Source organism: Perognathus longimembris, chromosome 2, assembly GCF_023159225.1.
Source record: "Perognathus longimembris pacificus isolate PPM17 chromosome 2, ASM2315922v1, whole genome shotgun sequence".
NCBI classification, from domain to species: domain Eukaryota; kingdom Metazoa; phylum Chordata; class Mammalia; order Rodentia; family Heteromyidae; genus Perognathus; species Perognathus longimembris.
In genome coordinates, this window is record NC_063162.1 from 45,220,735 (window position 1) to 45,239,710 (window position 18,976).

Below are 18,976 nucleotides of genomic sequence, written 5' to 3' on the forward strand. Positions count from 1 at the left end.
ATATGAGGCAAGCACTCTTGCCACTAGGCCATATCCCCAGCCCTCTCTCTTTTATTATGTGTGCTCATTAGTATTGGGGTTTGAATTCCATTAGCTTTTTCACCTCAGGCTGATGCACTTTTACTTCCAACACTTAAGTGGTTAATTGAAGATAGTCTCATGGACTTTCCTGCCTGAGCTTGCAGTGAACTATGATCCTCAGGATTACCAACCAACATGAGCCATCAGCGCCTGGCAAAAATGCCTCTCTTAAAAGAGTTATAAAATAAATTGAAAATGGTAGAACACATGATCTCTAACTCTGGATTTATTGAAAGCTTGTTCACCTCTATTAAGCATCCTAAATCACTTTAGCAAAGTACATAGATTCTTATGACTCAGCTACTCAATAGTTAACAGGTTGGGATTTAACAATCTGAGATTGAATACTGTGTAGTTCTCATTGAAATAGCTGAAAAATGCAAATTAAAATAAGAAACACATCTTTTCTACTGGGAAAAAATGAAACCAACCACCATAACAAATCCTGTCTTTATCAGTACTGATGAAGATCTGAAATAAATATTTCTATCTCAAGTAAAACTGCTCAGCATTTCTGAAAAATAATTTAGTAGAATATATTCAAAAAGCTTCAAAAACCTCATAGGCTTTGATAGGAAATTCCACCTTTCTAAGACCCCATGATTGAAACAATGATCTATGAAAATGTTCAAAAATTGGACATAATTTCATTATATTCAATATACATAATTAAAGTAATTTAAGGGCATGGATGGTACTGTGAAAAATGGGGGAGAATGATGGAAAGGGTGATATTCATCAAGATGCATTATACTAATAATTTGATTTGTTGAACTAAAATCCTTTTGTACAACTACTTAAAATTAAAAAAAAAATCTTGGAAGAGAAGGTAAAAGAAATTAGACATAACTAAAATGTCTAACAAGAAGGAATGATTAAAAACACTTTAGGGCTGGGAGTGTGGCTTATGTGGTATAGCAATGCACAGGGCCCCAGATTCAATCTCTAGCACTCAAAAACAAAATAGAACAACAAAAATCACTAAATCAAGTCCTATACAGAACGGAATGTTGTATTATTATGGGGAGATGCGTATAATATGTTAAATTTTAAAAAAGCACAAAGTGAATTGTTCAGAGTTTAATCCTAATTATTTTTAAAAGTATTTTGGCATGAAATGTGATAGGAGTGAGACTGATTGGAATACCATGTAAATAAGTTCAGAGATATAACAGTGAAATTCCCCTCATATAAGCCAAAAAACAAAAAAGACCCTCAAACAAAAACCTAAGTACAACACGTTAATTTTAACAATCAAATTATATTTAAAAAACAGATAAGTATTTTGTCCTCACATGAAAGATTGGAAAAAAATATTCCAAATATTAATAGGTGTATCTGGAAAAAGTGTGATTAAAGGTAATCTTATAAAGTTAAACATTCTCTCATGTTATTTCTTTTCTTTTGCAGTACTGAGGAATGAATGCAGGGCCTTGTGCTTACAAGTGCTCCATAACTTAAGCCATGTCTCCAGCCTTATTTTTCATTGAATAGTATTCACTTCATTGACTAGTATTTCCAGAATAACAGTTATCATATGATAGCCAAGCATCCTCTAACAAATCCTTTTTAAAAAAAAAATGGGGGGCTGGGGATATAGCCTAGTGGCAAGAGTGCCTGCCTCGTATACACGAGGCCCTAGGTTCGATTCCCCAGCACCACATATACAGAAAACGGCCAGAAGCGGCGCTGTGGCTCAAGTGGCAGAGTGCTAGCCTTGAGCGGGAAGAAGCCAGGGACAGTGCTCAGGCCCTGAGTCCAAGGCCCAGGACTGGCCAAAAAAAAAAAAATGGTGCTAGGGATTGAATTTAGGGCGTTTTTTGCACATGATAGACAAATGCTCTATCATTGAGTTTATCCTAGGTCCTTACCCACTTTGTGGTGTACTGGTATTTGAATTTAGGACCTTGCACTTGCTAGGCAAGTACTCTACAACTTCAGCCAAACCTCTACTTTCAGCTTTTTTGCTGGTTAAATGGAGATAAGAGTCTTAAAATCCTCAGATTCAGCTTCCTGAGAAACTAGGATTATATACTGGTGAGACTACAAACAACTGACACTTATCTATTATTATTATTATTGCCAGTCCTTGTGCTTGAACTCAGGGATTGGGCACTATCCCTGAGCTTCTTTTGCTTAAGGCTAGCACTCTACCACTTGAGCCATAGTGCCAGTTCTGGCTCTTTCTGTTTATGTGCTACTGAGTAATCAAATCCAGAGCTTCATGCATGCTAGGCAAGCACTCTGCCACTAAGCCACATTCCCAGCCCATGTAGCTGTGATTTCTAATGGCAGTAAATTCTATGGACCTAGTGGATACTAGTGCAACTGTAATGCATCTTACAAATTTACTTCAGAGAATAGCACCTTGATGCTCGGAGCCTTTCCAAATTATTCTCACACAGCTCTCACTCAATGTCTGCGTGTTGTTTAGCCTGTACTTATTCAGTGTCTTATGGCCATTTTTAAGTTGTTTACGTATTCCCTTTTCCATTTACTTGAGCACTAGTTGATAAACCAGTTCTTTTCTAAGCAAGTGTAATAGTATATAGTATTTTGTGATTGCTAAAACCTTTGGTGCAAACAGATCTGTTTTATGTGTTAAATACACAAAGAAGCATTAACACTTACCAACTGATTCCTTTTCCATCTGTTTTCTTAGTCACTAATGCTTTCCAATAGTCATGAGTGCTTTTAATAATATCAACTGCAAATTCCTGTAATTTAGAGAGAGAACCATTACAATGATAGATAAGTGATCTTTTTCTACTATCAATATTTTCCTCAAAGCCTGATACTTTGTCTCTTTTCAATCACTTCCTTAAAAAATATATAGTAGAGAATGTACTTTTTAAGACAGAATTTCACTATGTAGCCCAGGCTGTCCTCAAACTTCTGATCTGTAAGGTCCACTCCCGGAGGGCTCCATGCAGATGCCCCTCAACCTGTTTAACTCTGAGCCCAGTACCTGCATTACCAAGGTAAGTGGCACACCTGGAGGCAGTTACTTCCCCCTTCTCTGAGGTCATAGCCAATCCACCTGGCCATACCTCTGGCCTTTCCCTACATAATCTGGTACACCGGTCCCTGCTCTCTTTCCTTTTCTCTTCTTCTTCCTTCCTCTCTGTCTGCCTGCATCTCCATCTTGTGTGGGCTGGCAGTTTCCTCTCCCCACAGCGAACTCCTTTCTCTTGAACCATGTGGCAGGTTTTCTTTCTGGCAAACCTTGCATGATTCACTTGCCTTAGTTTCCCAAATACTGGGATTACAGTGGTATATCATCAAACCCAGTAGGGACATTTAAATAAGTAAACATCTTTAGAATTTTATGAACCTTGATAGGAATATGGTTAAATTTTAAGCCTCAATACATAGTTCTAAGTGACACATTACCTTATCTTTAAATTCTGCATTGAAAGCAAACTCATTTTCTGGTTTTCCATCAGGAACCTTGTACCTTCTAAACCAGTCCACAGTAGCTTCTAGGTACCCAGGTTTCAGCCGTTCAACATCACTAATATCTAAGGAAAGAACAAACACATTACTTGATATATAAGTAATTATTTCTGCCTTGAGAAAGCTATATATTGGGTCAACAACAAGTTTAAGATAATATTGGAGCTGACTTCATTGAAAAGAGACTCTCATAGAAAAAAAGGAAATCATCTAGTAGTGTGTCATACTAGCTCTGACATTAAATATGATGAGAGCAGATCAGTATGACAGTAACTGCTATTGAGATAACTGGAAGGAGGAATGAAATAATTGCGGTGAAATAATGAAATCAGTTTGGCAAGTGTGGATAATTCCTATGAGAAGAGAAAAAAATACTAATCAAGCCAAGTAGAAACTATTTCAGAGGGCCACATGCCAATTACATATTAAAGGACAGGAAAACACACTAGCTGAGAACCAGTGCCCCATGCCTACAATCCTAGGCACTTAAGAAGGCTGAGATCTGAGGACTCAGGTTTACAGTCAGCAAAGGCAGAAAAGTTTGAGACTCCATCTCCAATTAACTAGCAAAAAGTCAAGCTGGAGGTGTGGTTCAAATGTTAGGAATACCAGCCACGAGCAAGCAAACCAAGTAAGAGTGTAAGGTCCTGAATTCAAGCCATAGTATCAGCACAAAGGGAAAAAAATAACTAGGCAATAGCTATCAGCTTCAAGTTTTATTTTATTTTTATTGTCCTGGGGATGAAATGGAGGGTCCTGTGCATGCTATTCAAAATGCTTTGTCTGAGCTACAACCTCAGACAATGGGTAACAATCTTACTAGACTAGGTATTTCTCAATCACAGTGGGTTAGTTCTGACCACCAGAAAAGCCAAACTATTGTTCCATATAAGAAAATAGAAAACACAGCACTAAAAAGTCAATCTTGAGAGGGGAATACATTCATAACAGGAGATAATTTATATTTGCACAACTTGGATTAGTCTGGCATGGCAGTATACATCTATAATCCCAGAACTTGGGAGGATAAGCCAGGAAGATCATAAATTCCAGTCAATTGAGACTATACAGTAAGACCCTGTCTTAAACACAACAAAGATAGCTTTGGTCCAATTTGTGATCTATACGTTCTATTATAGTACTGTTAATATAGTACTGCTATTATAGATCTATGCATTCTATTATAGTACTGCTAAAGTACTGAAAGCTTACAGAGTGAACTAGCAAATTTTTCAACATTGGTATATTTCAGAGAACTTAGACACCAACTGGATGTCTAATAATTCTTTCTATTACTAAGCTACCTGAAGTTAGCATCAGATCCCACAAAGTGAAGGCCTCAGTCTCACAAGTCCAGGACCTCAATTATAATACAGGAGGCTATATTTCTGACCCTGCAGCTATACCCTGGGAGTTCCCATCATTCTGTTTGTAAACAGAGGTAAACAAGGTAAATTAGACAAATGTTATAAAATGCAAGTAATCAAATTGTAGGCCAGATATTTATGGTCAATTAATTTTCAACAAGGATACAAAGACAATTCAAAAGGGGAAGTCTTTCTAATGATCCTGTGACAAATGGACATCCATATACAAAATAAAGAGGCATACCCCTATTTTGTGCCATTTAGAACAATTAACTAAAACAATATCAAAGAGGACTAGGGATTTAGCTTAGGGTAGAGTGTTTGCCTGGCATGTGCAAGGCCATGGGTTCCAACCCCAGAACTGCAAGAAAACAAAATAAACATCAAGAAAAATAGAGCAAAGACTTCACTACCAAAGTTAAACAAAAGAAAAAATAGATATAACTGGACTTCATGAAAATAAACTTGACTACCTCAAGCACTGCTATTAAGAATATGAAAAGACAGTCTATAGGATAGTAAAAAATATGGACAAATCATACATACATCATATAAAAGTCTAGTATTCAGAATATATGAAGAATACAACAATACAGACACCCTCAATTAGAAAGGCTATAATCAAAAAGATGAATTACAAGTGCTGGTAAGGCTGCAGGGAAATTGGAACCCACATGCACTGACATGAAAAGGTAAAATGGTGTAACTGCATTGGGAAATAATCTGGTAGCTCCAAAAGTTAAGGCCTTTCCATTGACTCCAAAACTCTACTCCCAGGAATATGCCCAAGAGAATTAAAAACATCCACTCAAAAACATATACAGGAAGAGTCACAGCAACATTTTTTTATAGTAGCTTAAACAGCCAAGACACATATTGCTGATAAACACATAAATAATATGTGCCATATGCATGCCTAGAATGAAAAAGCAACACTGATACACTCTGTAACAGAGACACAACAGACCACATATTATACAAGTCCATAGACATGAAGTATCTAAAATAGGCAAATCCAAAGAGACAAAAAGAAGACTAGTGCCGGGACAGGTAGTGTTATGAACCAGAAGGGTGCACATTTTGTAAAGTATCACCACTGAAATGAATACTTTACTAGGGAATGGGGGCTGGGAATATGGCTTAGTGGTAGAGTGCTTGCTTTGCATGCATGAAACCCACATTCTTTTTTTTTAAGGGACGAAAGATTTATTTGATTCATTACTCCAAAGGATTCTGCTCTCGGTTCCTGAGACCCATGCACTGGAAACAACATGACCACAGTGGGAAAATGGAGCAGAGAATTACACCTCCTAATAGCCAAGAAGGAGGCTGAGGGAGAAAATGACAGAGAGAAGGGAGGGAGGAGAGCGAAGGGAGAGGGAATAGGAGGGCAGGTAAGAGGAGGGAAAGCAGAAGACATTCCTAATAGAGCCATCAAGGACATACCCAAAATGACCTGTTTCTTCCACCCAGAAGTCTACAAGTGTTCCACAACAGCCCAGTCCACTGGGGACAAAGTTTTAAAAGCAGGAGTCTACTGGAAACCCACATTCTTAAGCACCACGTAAACAAAAAAAGCCAGAAGCGGTGCTGTGGCTCAAATGATAAAGTGCTTAGTCTTGAGCAAAAGAGGGCAGGGACAGTGTTCAGCCCCTGAGTCCAAGCCCCAGGACTGGCCCACTGGCCTCACCCCCCCAAAAAAAAGAAAGAAAGAAAAAAACATACAAACAGAAAACCCATGGGAATGACATGTTACTGAATGTTACATGGTGGATGAAGCTCAAACACATTGAGCTAAATGAGATGAGCCAGACCCAGAGGACTCCTATGGTATGAGTCCATTATATGAAATGTGCAGAATAGGCAAATCCACAGGGACAGGAAGTAGATTAATGGCTGCCAGGGACAGAGTAAAGTACGGTAGAGCAGTTGCTAATGGATTCAAGATAACTTTTAGTGATAATAAAAATGATTTGGAATTATATATTAGTGATGGTTGCTTAATTTATTATTATTACCAGTCCTGGGGCTTAAACTCAGGACCTGAGCACTGTCCCTGGCTTCTTTTTGCTCAAGGCTAGCATTCCACCACTTGAGCCACAGCTCCACTTCTGGCTTTTTCTGTTTGTACTGCTGAGGAACAGAACCCATGGCTTCATGTATGTGAGGCAAGCACTTTACCACTAGGCCATATTCCCAGCCCATGGTTACTTAATTTAGTAAATATACTAAAAACTGCTGAATTATACATTTTTAGAATAATTACTGATGATGTCTGAATTATATTTTGATTAAACATTAAAAAGAAAAAATAACCATGACGCTAATGGTTCATGGCTGTGATCCTAGCTATTCAGAAGGCTGAGATCTGAGGATCATAGTTCGAAAGCCAACCAATAGTCCCCCCATTAAAAAACAGGAAGTAGCGCTGTGGCTCAAGTGGTAGAGTGCTAGCCTTGAGCACAAAGAACCTCAGGCATAGCACCTAGGCCCTGAGTTCAAGCCCCACAACTGACCACAAAAAAAACCCACATGGTAAGTGAAGGCTAACATAGAGAAGGAGGAAAAAACAATAAACTCAAACTACCAACTTTTTTTTTCTTTCCTGGAACAAAGAAAGTTATTTAGTTAATAACCTCAAGATCAGTCTTGGAAATAAGAATGCTTTATCAGCTGCCTGGCTTCTCCACTCTAAGGAAGGGACTTACAATTCCATCATTTTAGAATAAACCTGAAAGGACTTTTGGCCTGTAGATGTGGCTCAGGCAGGAGAACTCAGAAGGAAAGACCTGAGTTCAAATCCCAGTACCACCAGAACAACACAAATGGTATTCTTACCATTGTAATTGGCTGCATCAGGATCATCCACATTAATGGCAATGACTTTCCAGTCGGTTTCTCCTTCATCGATCATAGCCAATATGCCCAGAACTTTCACTCTGATTATCTCACCTCTTGCACATACCTGAGATTCAACAAACAGTCAAGGAAATGCCTCAGAAGAAAATTTTGGGAGGAAAATTTTATTTGGTGACAGTAGGAAATAAAGCTGTCAAACTTCTATACATTTAAAGATTGTTCCTCTTTTTTTTTTTTTTTTGGCCAGTCCTGGGCTTGGACTCAGGGCCTGAGCACTGTCCCTGGCTTCTTTTTGCTCAAGGCTAGCACTCTACCACTTGAGCAACAGTGCCACTTCTGGCCTTTTCTATATATGTGGTCTGAGGAATAGAACCCAGGGCTTCATGTATACGATGTGAGCACTCTTGCCACTAGCCCTAAAGATTGTTCTTGAAGCATATTTTCAAAAGCTAGACAAATATATGCTTCATTAGTACTATTAAGATTGAAAATTGGATATGCAGGGTCTACTATCATACAGGTCATAAGAAAAATAGCAACATGGCTCAGAGTAATGTGTTATTTTATACTAGCATTGTGATGAAAAATAAGATCTCTATAACTTTTGGGGGGGCAGGAGGGCCTGTTGTGGGACTTGAACTCAGAGCCTTGTACTCTTATTCTGCTTTATTTCCTTAGCTAGATATTTGAGAGAAACACCTCTACTTGGGCTTTTTGCTAGGTAACTAGAAGTGGAGTCTCAAATATTCTGCCCAGGCTGGCTTTGAATCTCAGTCCTCCAGGTCTCAGAGTCCTGAGTATCTAACACTACAGGGTAGAGCCACCAGATGGTTCCACATTCCTAATGTGAATTATTTACCATTTATCTTTCTTTCTTTTTTTTTTTTTGCCAGTCCTGGGGATTGGACTCAGGGCCTGAGCACTGTCCCTGGCTGCTTTTTGCTCAAGGCTAGCACTCTGCCACTTGAACCACAGCGCCACTTCTGGCCATTTTCTGTATATGTGGTACTGGGGAATTGAACCCAGGGCCTCATGTATACGAGGCAAGCACTCTTGCCACTAGGCCATATCCCCAGCCCTACCATTTATCTTATAGAAGACCAGTCATACTGCCTAGTCCATCTTAAAAACTTTGACCTGGAATGGCGCCATGGCTCAAAGTGGTAGAACACTAGCCTTGAGCAAAAAAGCTCAGGAACAGTGCCTAGACCCTGAGTTCAAGCCCCATGACTGACAAAACAAAACAACTTTGACTTAAGGACTGGGAATGAGAACTTGCCTCAGATGCATTAGGCCATGAGTCTGACCCTTAGCCTAATCCCCAATAAAACATAACAAAATGAAAAAAAAAAACTTACTAAAAAAAAAAAGACAACTTTGGTTTTAATTGTTTTTTTCCTGAGTCCAAGAGAGCTCATAAAGATATATGAATCAGAATCTTAAAGCAGCCCTACTTGGTAGAAGAATCCCTAACGTAACACTCCAAGTAAAGAGGCTATTTGGCTTGTGTCAGTTCATAGGTCATACCAAACCCTTCTGACAAGGGTTATCTCATGACGATTTAAGATGTGTCTCCAAGTACCCTTGACCTATGGACTACTTATCTGTTTAGTACAACAGTATAGAGCATGTCTCCCTGTTCAATAATAATTATACACACACACACTTTCCCAGACTAGGCTTGAAAATGACAATTATAAATGCTTAGAATGAAATTACCCTGAACCATCATTATTTCAGTTATTCATAGGTTTTATTCACAGTATTCTTTTTTGCCAGTCCTGGGGCTTGAACTCAGGGCCTAAACACTCTCCCTGGCATCTTTTTGCTCAAAACTAGCACTAGTGCCACTTCCAGCCTTTTCGGTTTATGTGGTGCTGAGGGATCAAACCCAGGGCTTCATGCATGCTAGGCAAGCACTTTACCACTAAGCCACATTCCCAGCCCTCACAGTATTCTTACACTACAGAAAAGATGTCAGATTTCATTACCTTGCTTCCAATTTCACAAACATCAATTGGGTCATTGTCACCACAGCACCCAGTATGTTTGTCATTGTGTCCTGGGTCTTCCCATGTCTGAAAAAAACAAGGATTAGATTATGTCATTCCTATACATTCTGATGACAAAAGGGATCCTGTCGACAGACAAAATCTGATCAGTCTTTCCACAAAACTATAACTCTCCTATTTTTTCTCATTTTTAAAAGTTTATTATTTACATTTAAGATTCTTAAGTATATGCAATTATTTCAATTAAATGCTGTAGCCTAACTAAATTTAAGCTTGAAAATAATGATCCTATTTAGAACAAAAAAAAAAACCACCCAAACTATTTAATCTGTATGTGGGTGTATAAAGCCTATAATTCCAGCACTCAGTAGGTTGAGGCAGGAGGATCTGAGTACCAGGCCAGTCTAGACTAAATAACAGGGTCCTACTACAAAAAAACAAACTTTTGGGCTGGGAATATGACCTAGTGGTAGAGTGCTCGTCTCCCATACATAAAGCCCTTGGTTTGATTCCCCAGCACCACATAAATAGAAAAAGCCAGAAGTGGCGCTGTGGCTCAAGTGGTAGAGTGCTATCCTTGAGCAAAAAGCAGCCAGGGACAGTGCTCAGGCCCTGAGTCCATGCCCCAGGACTGGCAACAAAAACAAAACAAAAATAAAAAAAAATATTGAGAGCCAGGTGCTGGTGGCTCATACCTATAATCCTAGCTACTCAGGAAGCTGACATCTGAAGATCAAAATTTCAAGCCAGTCTGGGCAAGAAAGTCTGTGAGATTCTTATCTCCAATTAACTATATACATATTAAAAAATAAAAAGCCAGAAGTAGGTTTGGCTCAAGCAGAAAAGCACCAGCCTTGAGTGAAAAAAGCTAAGGGATAGCATCCAGGCCCTTAGTTCAAGCATCCGTACTGGCACACACGTGCATACACATACACACACCAAATAAATGAATTAATAAATAAAAGGTTGCCAGTTATTCATGTTTATAATCCTAGCTACTTAAGAAGCTGAAATCAGAAAGAAAAGGAAAGAAAAAAGAAAAATCACAAGAACCCACCTCAATAAAGTAAGCTGGGTGTGGTGGCACATGCTTGTTCACCCAGGTTACAATAGTAAGTATAGGTAGATTACAACCCACAGGACAAAATGTGAGATTCTACCTCAAAATAAATCAGTGCAAAAAAGGACTGATGGTATGGCTCAGCAGCAGAACACCTGCCTAGACAACATGAGACTCTAAGTTCAAAACCCAATACAACCAAAATAACAACAATAATAATAATATAATAGTAGAAGACTGCTCAGTGGCTTGTGCCTGTAATCCCAGTATGGGTTCAGTGGAGGGGTGCATGTAGCTGCATAACAAGAATCTGTCTCAAAACAAAACAAATACACAAAGAAACCAAAATGGGTTTGGAATGTGGTTTAGCGGTACAGTGCTTGCCTAACATGCATGAAGCCCTGGGTTGATTCCTCAGTACCACATAAACAGAAAAAGCCAGAAGTGGTGCTGTGCCTCAAGTGGTAGAGTGCTAGCCTTGAGAAAAAGAAGCCAGGGACAGTGCTCAGGCCCTGAGTTCAGGCTCCAGCACTGGTGCCACCTAGGCACACTGTCTGAAGCTACTCAGGAGGCCGAGGTCTGAGGATCACAGCTCAAAGTTAGCTCTCAGGGAAGTAAGTCCATGAGATTCTTTTTTTTTTTTTTTTTTTTTTGCCAGTCCTGGGGCTTGGACTCAGGGCCTGAGCACTGTCCCTGGCTTCTTTTTGCTCAAGGCTAGCACTCTGCCACTTGAGCCACAGCACCACTTCTGGCCGCTTTCTATATATGTGGTGCTGGGGAATTGAACCCAGGGCCTCATGTATACGAGGCAAGCACTCTTGCCACTAGGCCATATCCCCAGCCCTCCATGAGATTCTTATCTCCAATCAGCCACAAGAAAGCTGGAATTGGAGCTGCAGTTCAAAGTGGTAGTGTGCTAGCCTTGAGCAACAGAGCTCAGGAACAGTGCCAAGGTCCCGAGTTCAAGCCCCAGGACCAAAACAAAACAAAACAAAAAAAACAAAACAAAAAAAAAACCCACAAAAAAACAAAACAAACTAAGGACTAGAAGTGGTGCTGTGGCTCAAGTGATAGAGAGCTAGCCTTGAGCATAAAGAGGCTCAGAGATAGTGCTCAAGCTCTGAGTTCAAACCCCAGGACCAGGACTAGGACCAACAAACAACATAAGGACTGATTATGTAAAGTATTCTTACATGCATAAGGCCCAGGATTCTAATCTCTCAACAAAAACGAAAACCTTTGAACTCTTCTGGGTACTTACTATCTTCTACTAATTAGATTTTCTTTATAACCAATTTCTAAAACACAAACTAGAAGCCGTGATACTAAAATGGAAATATGTTCTGATGTTAAAAGCATTACTGCTGGCTAAAAGCCAAGATTGAAAAGTTTAATCTGGCTTTTCTGAAGCCTAAATTACTGGCTTTCCTTCCTTACTAAATTGCAAGGCAGAGTCCTCCCAGATCATCTTACAAAAGAACTGAGGCTGTGTTTGCCAGGAAGCTAGGTTTAAAATGCAGTGATTGTTCAAGTTTTCTCCCAAGAATATTCTTATGACTCGAGGTTCTTTGCCTCATCAGCAGTGAAGGAAGAAAGATAAAAGTGAAGAATGATAAAGGAGGGCTCCATCTCACAAAGCCAACAAACAGTAAGAGAGAACAAGCCACAGAAGGGTAAGCATTTCAGTGATGTTTTCCTGTAGGGGCATTCTTCAAAGCTAAATACGAAATCAATTGAAGTACAAGGCTAAGTGCTATAATTAGGCAGGCTCATTTTTGATTTATTACTTTGTGATTACTCACAAGCTTAAATGAGTCTGACCTATATTTTAATAACTTATAGATTTTTCCACAAGAAAATTCTACTTAACAATTTCACTTAATGGAGAACAGAAGCAAAGACCTTAGGAACTAGAAAAACTAAATTTAGTTGGTACTACCATATTAGCCTAACCAAACCAGAATTAAATATGTCCTTTACTCATACTAGGTGTGATTCTAGAAGAGTCTTCATTCAAACATGAAATTAGAACCTGTTATGACAACTGGTCATTGTGCTTGAGATAAATGGTAAGCAATTCAGCTATCCTTCCAGCTCCAGACTTCACCAACACTTTACCACAAATAGCTCTATTTCAACAGGAAGAAATCAATTGCTATATGAACTGCAGAAACTAGGTGCTTTATTCTACAAAAACTACACACGCTCAGTATTATTCATATCTCAAAGAGGAAAAAAGGACACTTGGGGGAGGTTAGATGAGATAGAGAGAGAAGCAGTGAATTTGATCTGGGCACATTGTGTATGTGTATGGAAATGCTACAATGAACCCTCCACTCTGTATAAGAAATGCATTAGTAAAAAGAAAGAGACACGTACATCTGGCTCCACACATCATGTTTTTGTTTGTTTTGTGTTATTTACAAGACAGGTTCTCACTCTGTAGCCTCGGTTCCCCTGGAACTTACAATGTAGTTCGGATGGCCTCAAACTCCATCTTCTTACCTCAATCTCCCAAGTGCTGGGATTAAAGGCATGTACCACATCCAGCTAGAAATCAGTTCTTCACTACCATACACTCTCTTAATAGATTTACCACTGGATCTGTAAAGAAAGAATCTGTCTGTCTATCTTACAACCAATACCTAGAAAAAGAAATGTTTCAGAAAATAAACGTTCAAATCTGAGTTTAAACAGTTTTAATCTAGCCTTTCAGTTCATTACTAAAGGATGCATTAACTGGAGCTAATTACTCCTTCCTATGTTTTAAAAATCTAAGATGGAAGCCAGTGGTTCATGGCTGTAATTCTAGTTACTCAAGAAGCAGAGGTCCCAGAAATGAATCTGCATATGTACAGTCAGCTGATATTTGACAAAGGATCTAAAGACATACAATGGAAAAAACATAGCCTCTTCAACTACTGGTGCTGGGAAAACTGGCAGCCACATGTAGAAAACTCCAAGTGGACCCTAGCCTATCATCATGCACCAAGATCAACTCAAAATGGATTAAAGACCTCAACATCAGACCTGAAACCCTGAAACTACTGAAGGACAGAGTAGGAGAGACACTAGAACTTACAGGCATAGGCAGGAACTTCCTGAACAGAGTCCCAGGGGCACAACAGACAAGGGAGACACTTGACAAATGGGACTACTACAAAATAAAAACTTTCTGCACAGCTAAAGACATAGCTACTAAACTAGAAAGATAGTCAACCATATGGGAAAAGATCTTCACCACCACAGCAACAGACAAAGGCCTAATATCCGTCATCTACAGAGAACTCAAGAAACTAACCCCCTCCAAACCCAGTAAACCATTATTAAATGGGCAAAGGAGCTAAAGAGACTTCACAGGAGAAGAAATAAAAATGGCAAAGGAACATATGAAGAAATGTTCAACATCACTGACAATAAAGGAAGTGCAAATAAAAACAACCCTGAGGGCTGGGAATATGGCCTAGTGGCAAGAGTGCTTGCCTCGTATACATGAAGCCCTGGGTTCAATTCCCCAGCACCACATATATAGAAAAGGCCAGAGGTGTTGCTATGGCTCAAGCGGCAGAGTGCTAGCCTTGAGCAAAAAGAAGCCAGGGACAGTGCTCAGACCCTGAGTCCAAGCCCCAGGACTGGCCAAAAAAAAAAAAAAAAAAAAAAAAAAAAAACCAACCCTGAGATACCACTTCACTCCAGTTAGAATGGCCTATACTCTGCACTCAGGCAACAACAAATGCTGGAGGGGATGTGGAGAAAGAGGAACCCTTCTCCACTGTTGGTGGGAGTGCAAACTAGTACAACCACTCTAGAGGACAGTATGGAGGTTCCTCAAAAAACTCAGCATAGACATACCTTATGACCCAGCCATACCACTCCTAAGCATCTATCCTGAACAACAGGATCCAGGATACCATAAAAACACCTGCACATCCATGTTTATTGCTGCACAATTTACAATAGCCAAAATATGGAAACAACCCAGATGCCTCACTACAGATGAATGGATCAAAAAAATGTGGTACATGTACACAATGGAATACTACATAGCAATTAGAAATGATAAAATAATGGCATTCGCAGGGAAATGGTCAGAGCTTCAACAAATAATGTTGAGTGAGACAAGCCTAGAGAGCACAGAGAACAAAGGCCCATGGTCTCCCTGATATGTGGTTGTTGGGGGTGGGGGGAGAGAACAGTAGAGATCATGACTGTAAAACAACAAACTTCTTTTCAAATGGTATTTCTATGTTTTGGTCAGCGACGTTACATTATGTCTCTAAAACCAAACAATTACTAAATAAACATAAGAAGGTCTAGGATAGACCTATCAGAAGATCACAAGAGGGCTGGGAGTATGGCCTAGTGGTAGAGTGCTCGCCTCAGAAGATCACAAGAGCTCAACAGCTACGTACATATAATTATATAAGATGAGGCTAAGAAAAATGAACTCCAAGAGATGGAAACAGGAGGATTTTATCATTGTCATTATGTTTAATGTAGTAGGTGAATTTCCTGTGGCGTACCCGCTGTGGTTATGGTATATGATTTTGATACACTGGATATTGTATATATGTTTACCTGAACTAGACAAGGGAAAGAAAAATGAGGGAGGGTGTAACAAATATGATGAGAAATGTACTCACTACCTTATTATGTACCCCCTCTGTACATCACCTTGTCAATAAAATTTAATTAAAAAAAAAAAAAAGCAGAGGTCCGAAGAATGGGGTTCAAAGCCAGCCCACGCAGGAAAGTCTGTAAGTCTTATCTCCAATTAACCATGAAAAGCCACAAGTGATAGAGCACTAGCCTTGAGCACAAAAGCTCAGGGGCAATGCCCAGGCTGAGTTCAAGCTCCAGGACCAGCATGCACGTGTGCGCACACACACATGCATACACATACATACACACACACACACACACACACCCCGCACACACATCTACAACAAACATTTTCTGCAGGTTATTTAAATCTTTTTGACCATTAGCTAGTTAATTTTTTGTAGGCTAAGATAGTACATTTTCAACAAATATATAGAGACATACCTGAGGAATGGCACCATAATTCCAGATATATCCTTTATATGGGAACAAATTTGCAACATAACGCAGTTTTCCTTTTTTAACATCTTGCTTAATTGGATTTAAAGGGTCCTTGGTAGCAATCTGAAATGGTATTTCAAATGGTTGCATATATGCATGTGAAATGGAAACTAAAAGCTTGCTTGAGGATGTACACCAACTACTTAGGAAGGGCAAAAGAGCATTTATTAATATCTTTTTCTGAATAATTACTTATTTATTGTCAAAGTGATGTACAGAGGGGTTACAGTTTCATATGTAAGGCAGTATTTATTAATATTTACATACTCCAGAAAGTTACAACTATAATTGGCAGGAATAAATCGTAATATCTGAGAAATAAAAGCATCAAGATTTCTATTAAGTAAAATAAATAATTTCAGTTTTCCTTTAGAGCATTTAAAATTATTCAAATATCCAAGTCTACTGTACACAAATGTGAAAATGTGTAAGAAAAAAGTTCAAGTGATATAAAATATGAAATACTGATAACAAAAAAAGCTATGTCAGGTACTATCAGGAAAAAAAACCTGAACAATGAGACAAAAATTCCAATGAGATCACGATAGCTTTCAATCCAAAGAGATTTCTCCTCTTAAGAGGAGAAAAGAAGCCAGGAGCTGGTAGCTCACCCCTGTAATCCTGGCTACTCAGGAGGCTGAAATCTGAGGATCATGGTTCAAAGCCAGCCCAGGCAGAAAAGTTGCTGTGAGTCTCTTATCCCTAATCAAGCACTCAAAAAAAAAAAAAAACCACAAAAACAAACAAACAAAAAAAAACAATGGAACTGGTGCTGTGGCTCAAAATGGTAGAGCAGTAGCCTTGAGCAAAAGAGATCAGGGACAGCACCTTGAGTACAATCCCCACAGCAACCAAGCAAGTCAGCATGGCCAGATCAAAACTAATGTGCTGGGTTAGGAATATGGCCTAGTGCCAAGAGTGGTCGCCTTGTATACAGGAAGCCCTGGGTTTGATTCTTCAGCACCACATACATGGAAAACGGCCAGAAGTGGTGCTGTGGCTCAAGTGGCAGAGTGCTAGCCTTGAGCAAAAAAGAAGCCAGAGACAGTGCTCAGACCCTGAGTTCAAGGCCCAAGACTAGCCCCCCAAAAAAAGCCCAAAACTAATGTGCTAAATCTCCTTAACTGAGATCAAACATTACCTCCATTTTTGCATTGGACCAACGTGGAACTTCAACAACCATGTGGAACACATCCTGGAGAAATAAAGAAAAGGTAGTGTAAGAATAAAGCTATTACTTAAATTGAGTACTAAATAACTATGTATTCCTATAAAACAATAATTAAATGTTTTTAGAAAAATTTAACAGTAATTTTTCATGAGTAAGAAACTCTAGGACCAATCTTACCAAAGTTCATTTTACCCACTGTAAGTTTTCAAGGATTACATTTATCTAGTAGTCTTCCCAGATATAAAAATTAAATAAAAACCTGTAAAGTTTTCAGCAATACTCTAAAGATTCACAAGGTGGAGCTGTTACAACATGAAAGATTAGGAGCTGTTAACTTGGAAAAATTAAGTGTAGAATAGACAGATAGGAAGCCTAGGAGTTTTTGTTTGGGTTTGGTTCTTTTGGTTGGGTTTTTTTTTTAACTGCATTTTTTTGTCTTTTCTTTTTTGGTACTGGGGATCAAACCCAGGGTGTTGCACTTGCTAGGCAAGCGCTTTGCCACTGGGCTACATCCCAGCCCTGGGTTTGGTTCTTTTGGAACAAGGTCACAACATAGCTCACTAAATCTTGAATCAACTATGTAACCCATGCTGGTCTCAAGCTCAAGATCCTCCTGTCTTGGCCTCCTGAGTGCTGGTATTAAGTATTATTGTTATGTGCCACCATGCTAGGCTCTTTGAGGCCTCCTTTAATCTACCTGGTTTCAAATGCTACTAAGTTCAGTCTTGGGTTTTATTTTTCCTGCTGTTCTAGACCTCATGAATGCTAAACTATTGCTCAACCACTGAGCTACATTCCCAGCTCTCAATCCCAGATTTACTGCCATCTTAATCCCCATTGTTTGATTACCTCATTAGTAATCCCCTTTGGTCACCCCAGACTATTCTCCCTTTCACTAAGCTTTGGCTTCTGTATGACTGCTCTGACAGAAAAAGGAAGTTCATGTCCCTAGAGGAGAAGGCCTTTTGTTGTTGGGTTTTTTTTTGGGACAGTCCTGAAGCTTGAACTCACGGTCTGGGAGCTGTCCCTGAGCTTCGATAGCTCAAAGTTAAAGCACCTTTTTCTGAGTAGTTTATTGGAGGTAAGAGTCTCATGGACTCTCCTACCTGACTTGGCTTTGAACCATGATCCTCAGATCTCAGCCTCTTGAGTAGCTAGGATTACATGCATGAGCCACTGGCACCTGATTTAGAGGGGGAAGCTTAATAAACCTGCAGACACAAATGAGTGCTGACATCCCAGAGTCAGAAGCATAAAAGTTCTCACTTCACATTTGTAACTATTTCATTGAGTTGTCAAAAATGTTAAGGATATCTAGACTTTAAGGAATTTGGAAACTTAACAATTCTAAATTGTAAAATACCCTATATTTAGTTAGGCTTAAACTTTCATTGACTAAATGAGGCTGTTGCAGTTAATACAATTGAGGATAGGTCTCCTCTCCAAGCAGATTTAGTGTTCTTGTGCAAGCCTTGTGCAAGAATGACTAATTTATTAATGTGATGTGTACACTATTATTACTGTATAGCTAAGTACATACACAGGGAACAGACTAATTACATCCAATTTCTGAATGGAAGTAGTAAAGTTAAATCTGTCTTCATTGTAACAGAAACATCGCATCAAAGAGAGAGATCCTCAAATAAATACCAGGCTTGGAAAGAAATAAAGAAAAAAAATATTCTCTGATCTCACCAGTCTGCTTTTTGTTTTTTCTTTGTCAGTTTTAAGGCTTGAACTCAAGTCCTGGGCACTGTCCCTAATAAGCCTCTTTGTGCTCAAAGCTAGCACTCTACCACTTTTTTCTGGGAAGTTTATTGGAGCAAAAATCTCACAGACTTTTCTGCCCAGGCTGGCTTTGAACCAT

At 39.2% G+C, this 18,976-nt stretch overlaps 1 protein-coding gene across 1 annotated transcript in view; it reads right to left on the reverse strand.

Annotated features, from left to right (window-relative positions):
• The window catches only part of Ppa1 (inorganic pyrophosphatase 1), a 32,889-nt gene that overhangs the window by 4,442 nt on the left and 9,471 nt on the right, over window positions 1-18,976 (reverse strand). Inside the window, exons 3-8 of the mRNA XM_048338942.1 lie at window positions 17,080-17,133; window positions 15,882-16,001; window positions 9,755-9,841; window positions 7,743-7,869; window positions 3,475-3,602; window positions 2,713-2,798 (exon numbers count right to left, since the gene is read on the reverse strand). Coding sequence (XP_048194899.1) covers window positions 2,713-2,798; window positions 3,475-3,602; window positions 7,743-7,869; window positions 9,755-9,841; window positions 15,882-16,001; window positions 17,080-17,133 — 602 coding nt within the window. The remainder of the gene's footprint in view (window positions 1-2,712; window positions 2,799-3,474; window positions 3,603-7,742; window positions 7,870-9,754; window positions 9,842-15,881; window positions 16,002-17,079; window positions 17,134-18,976) is intronic.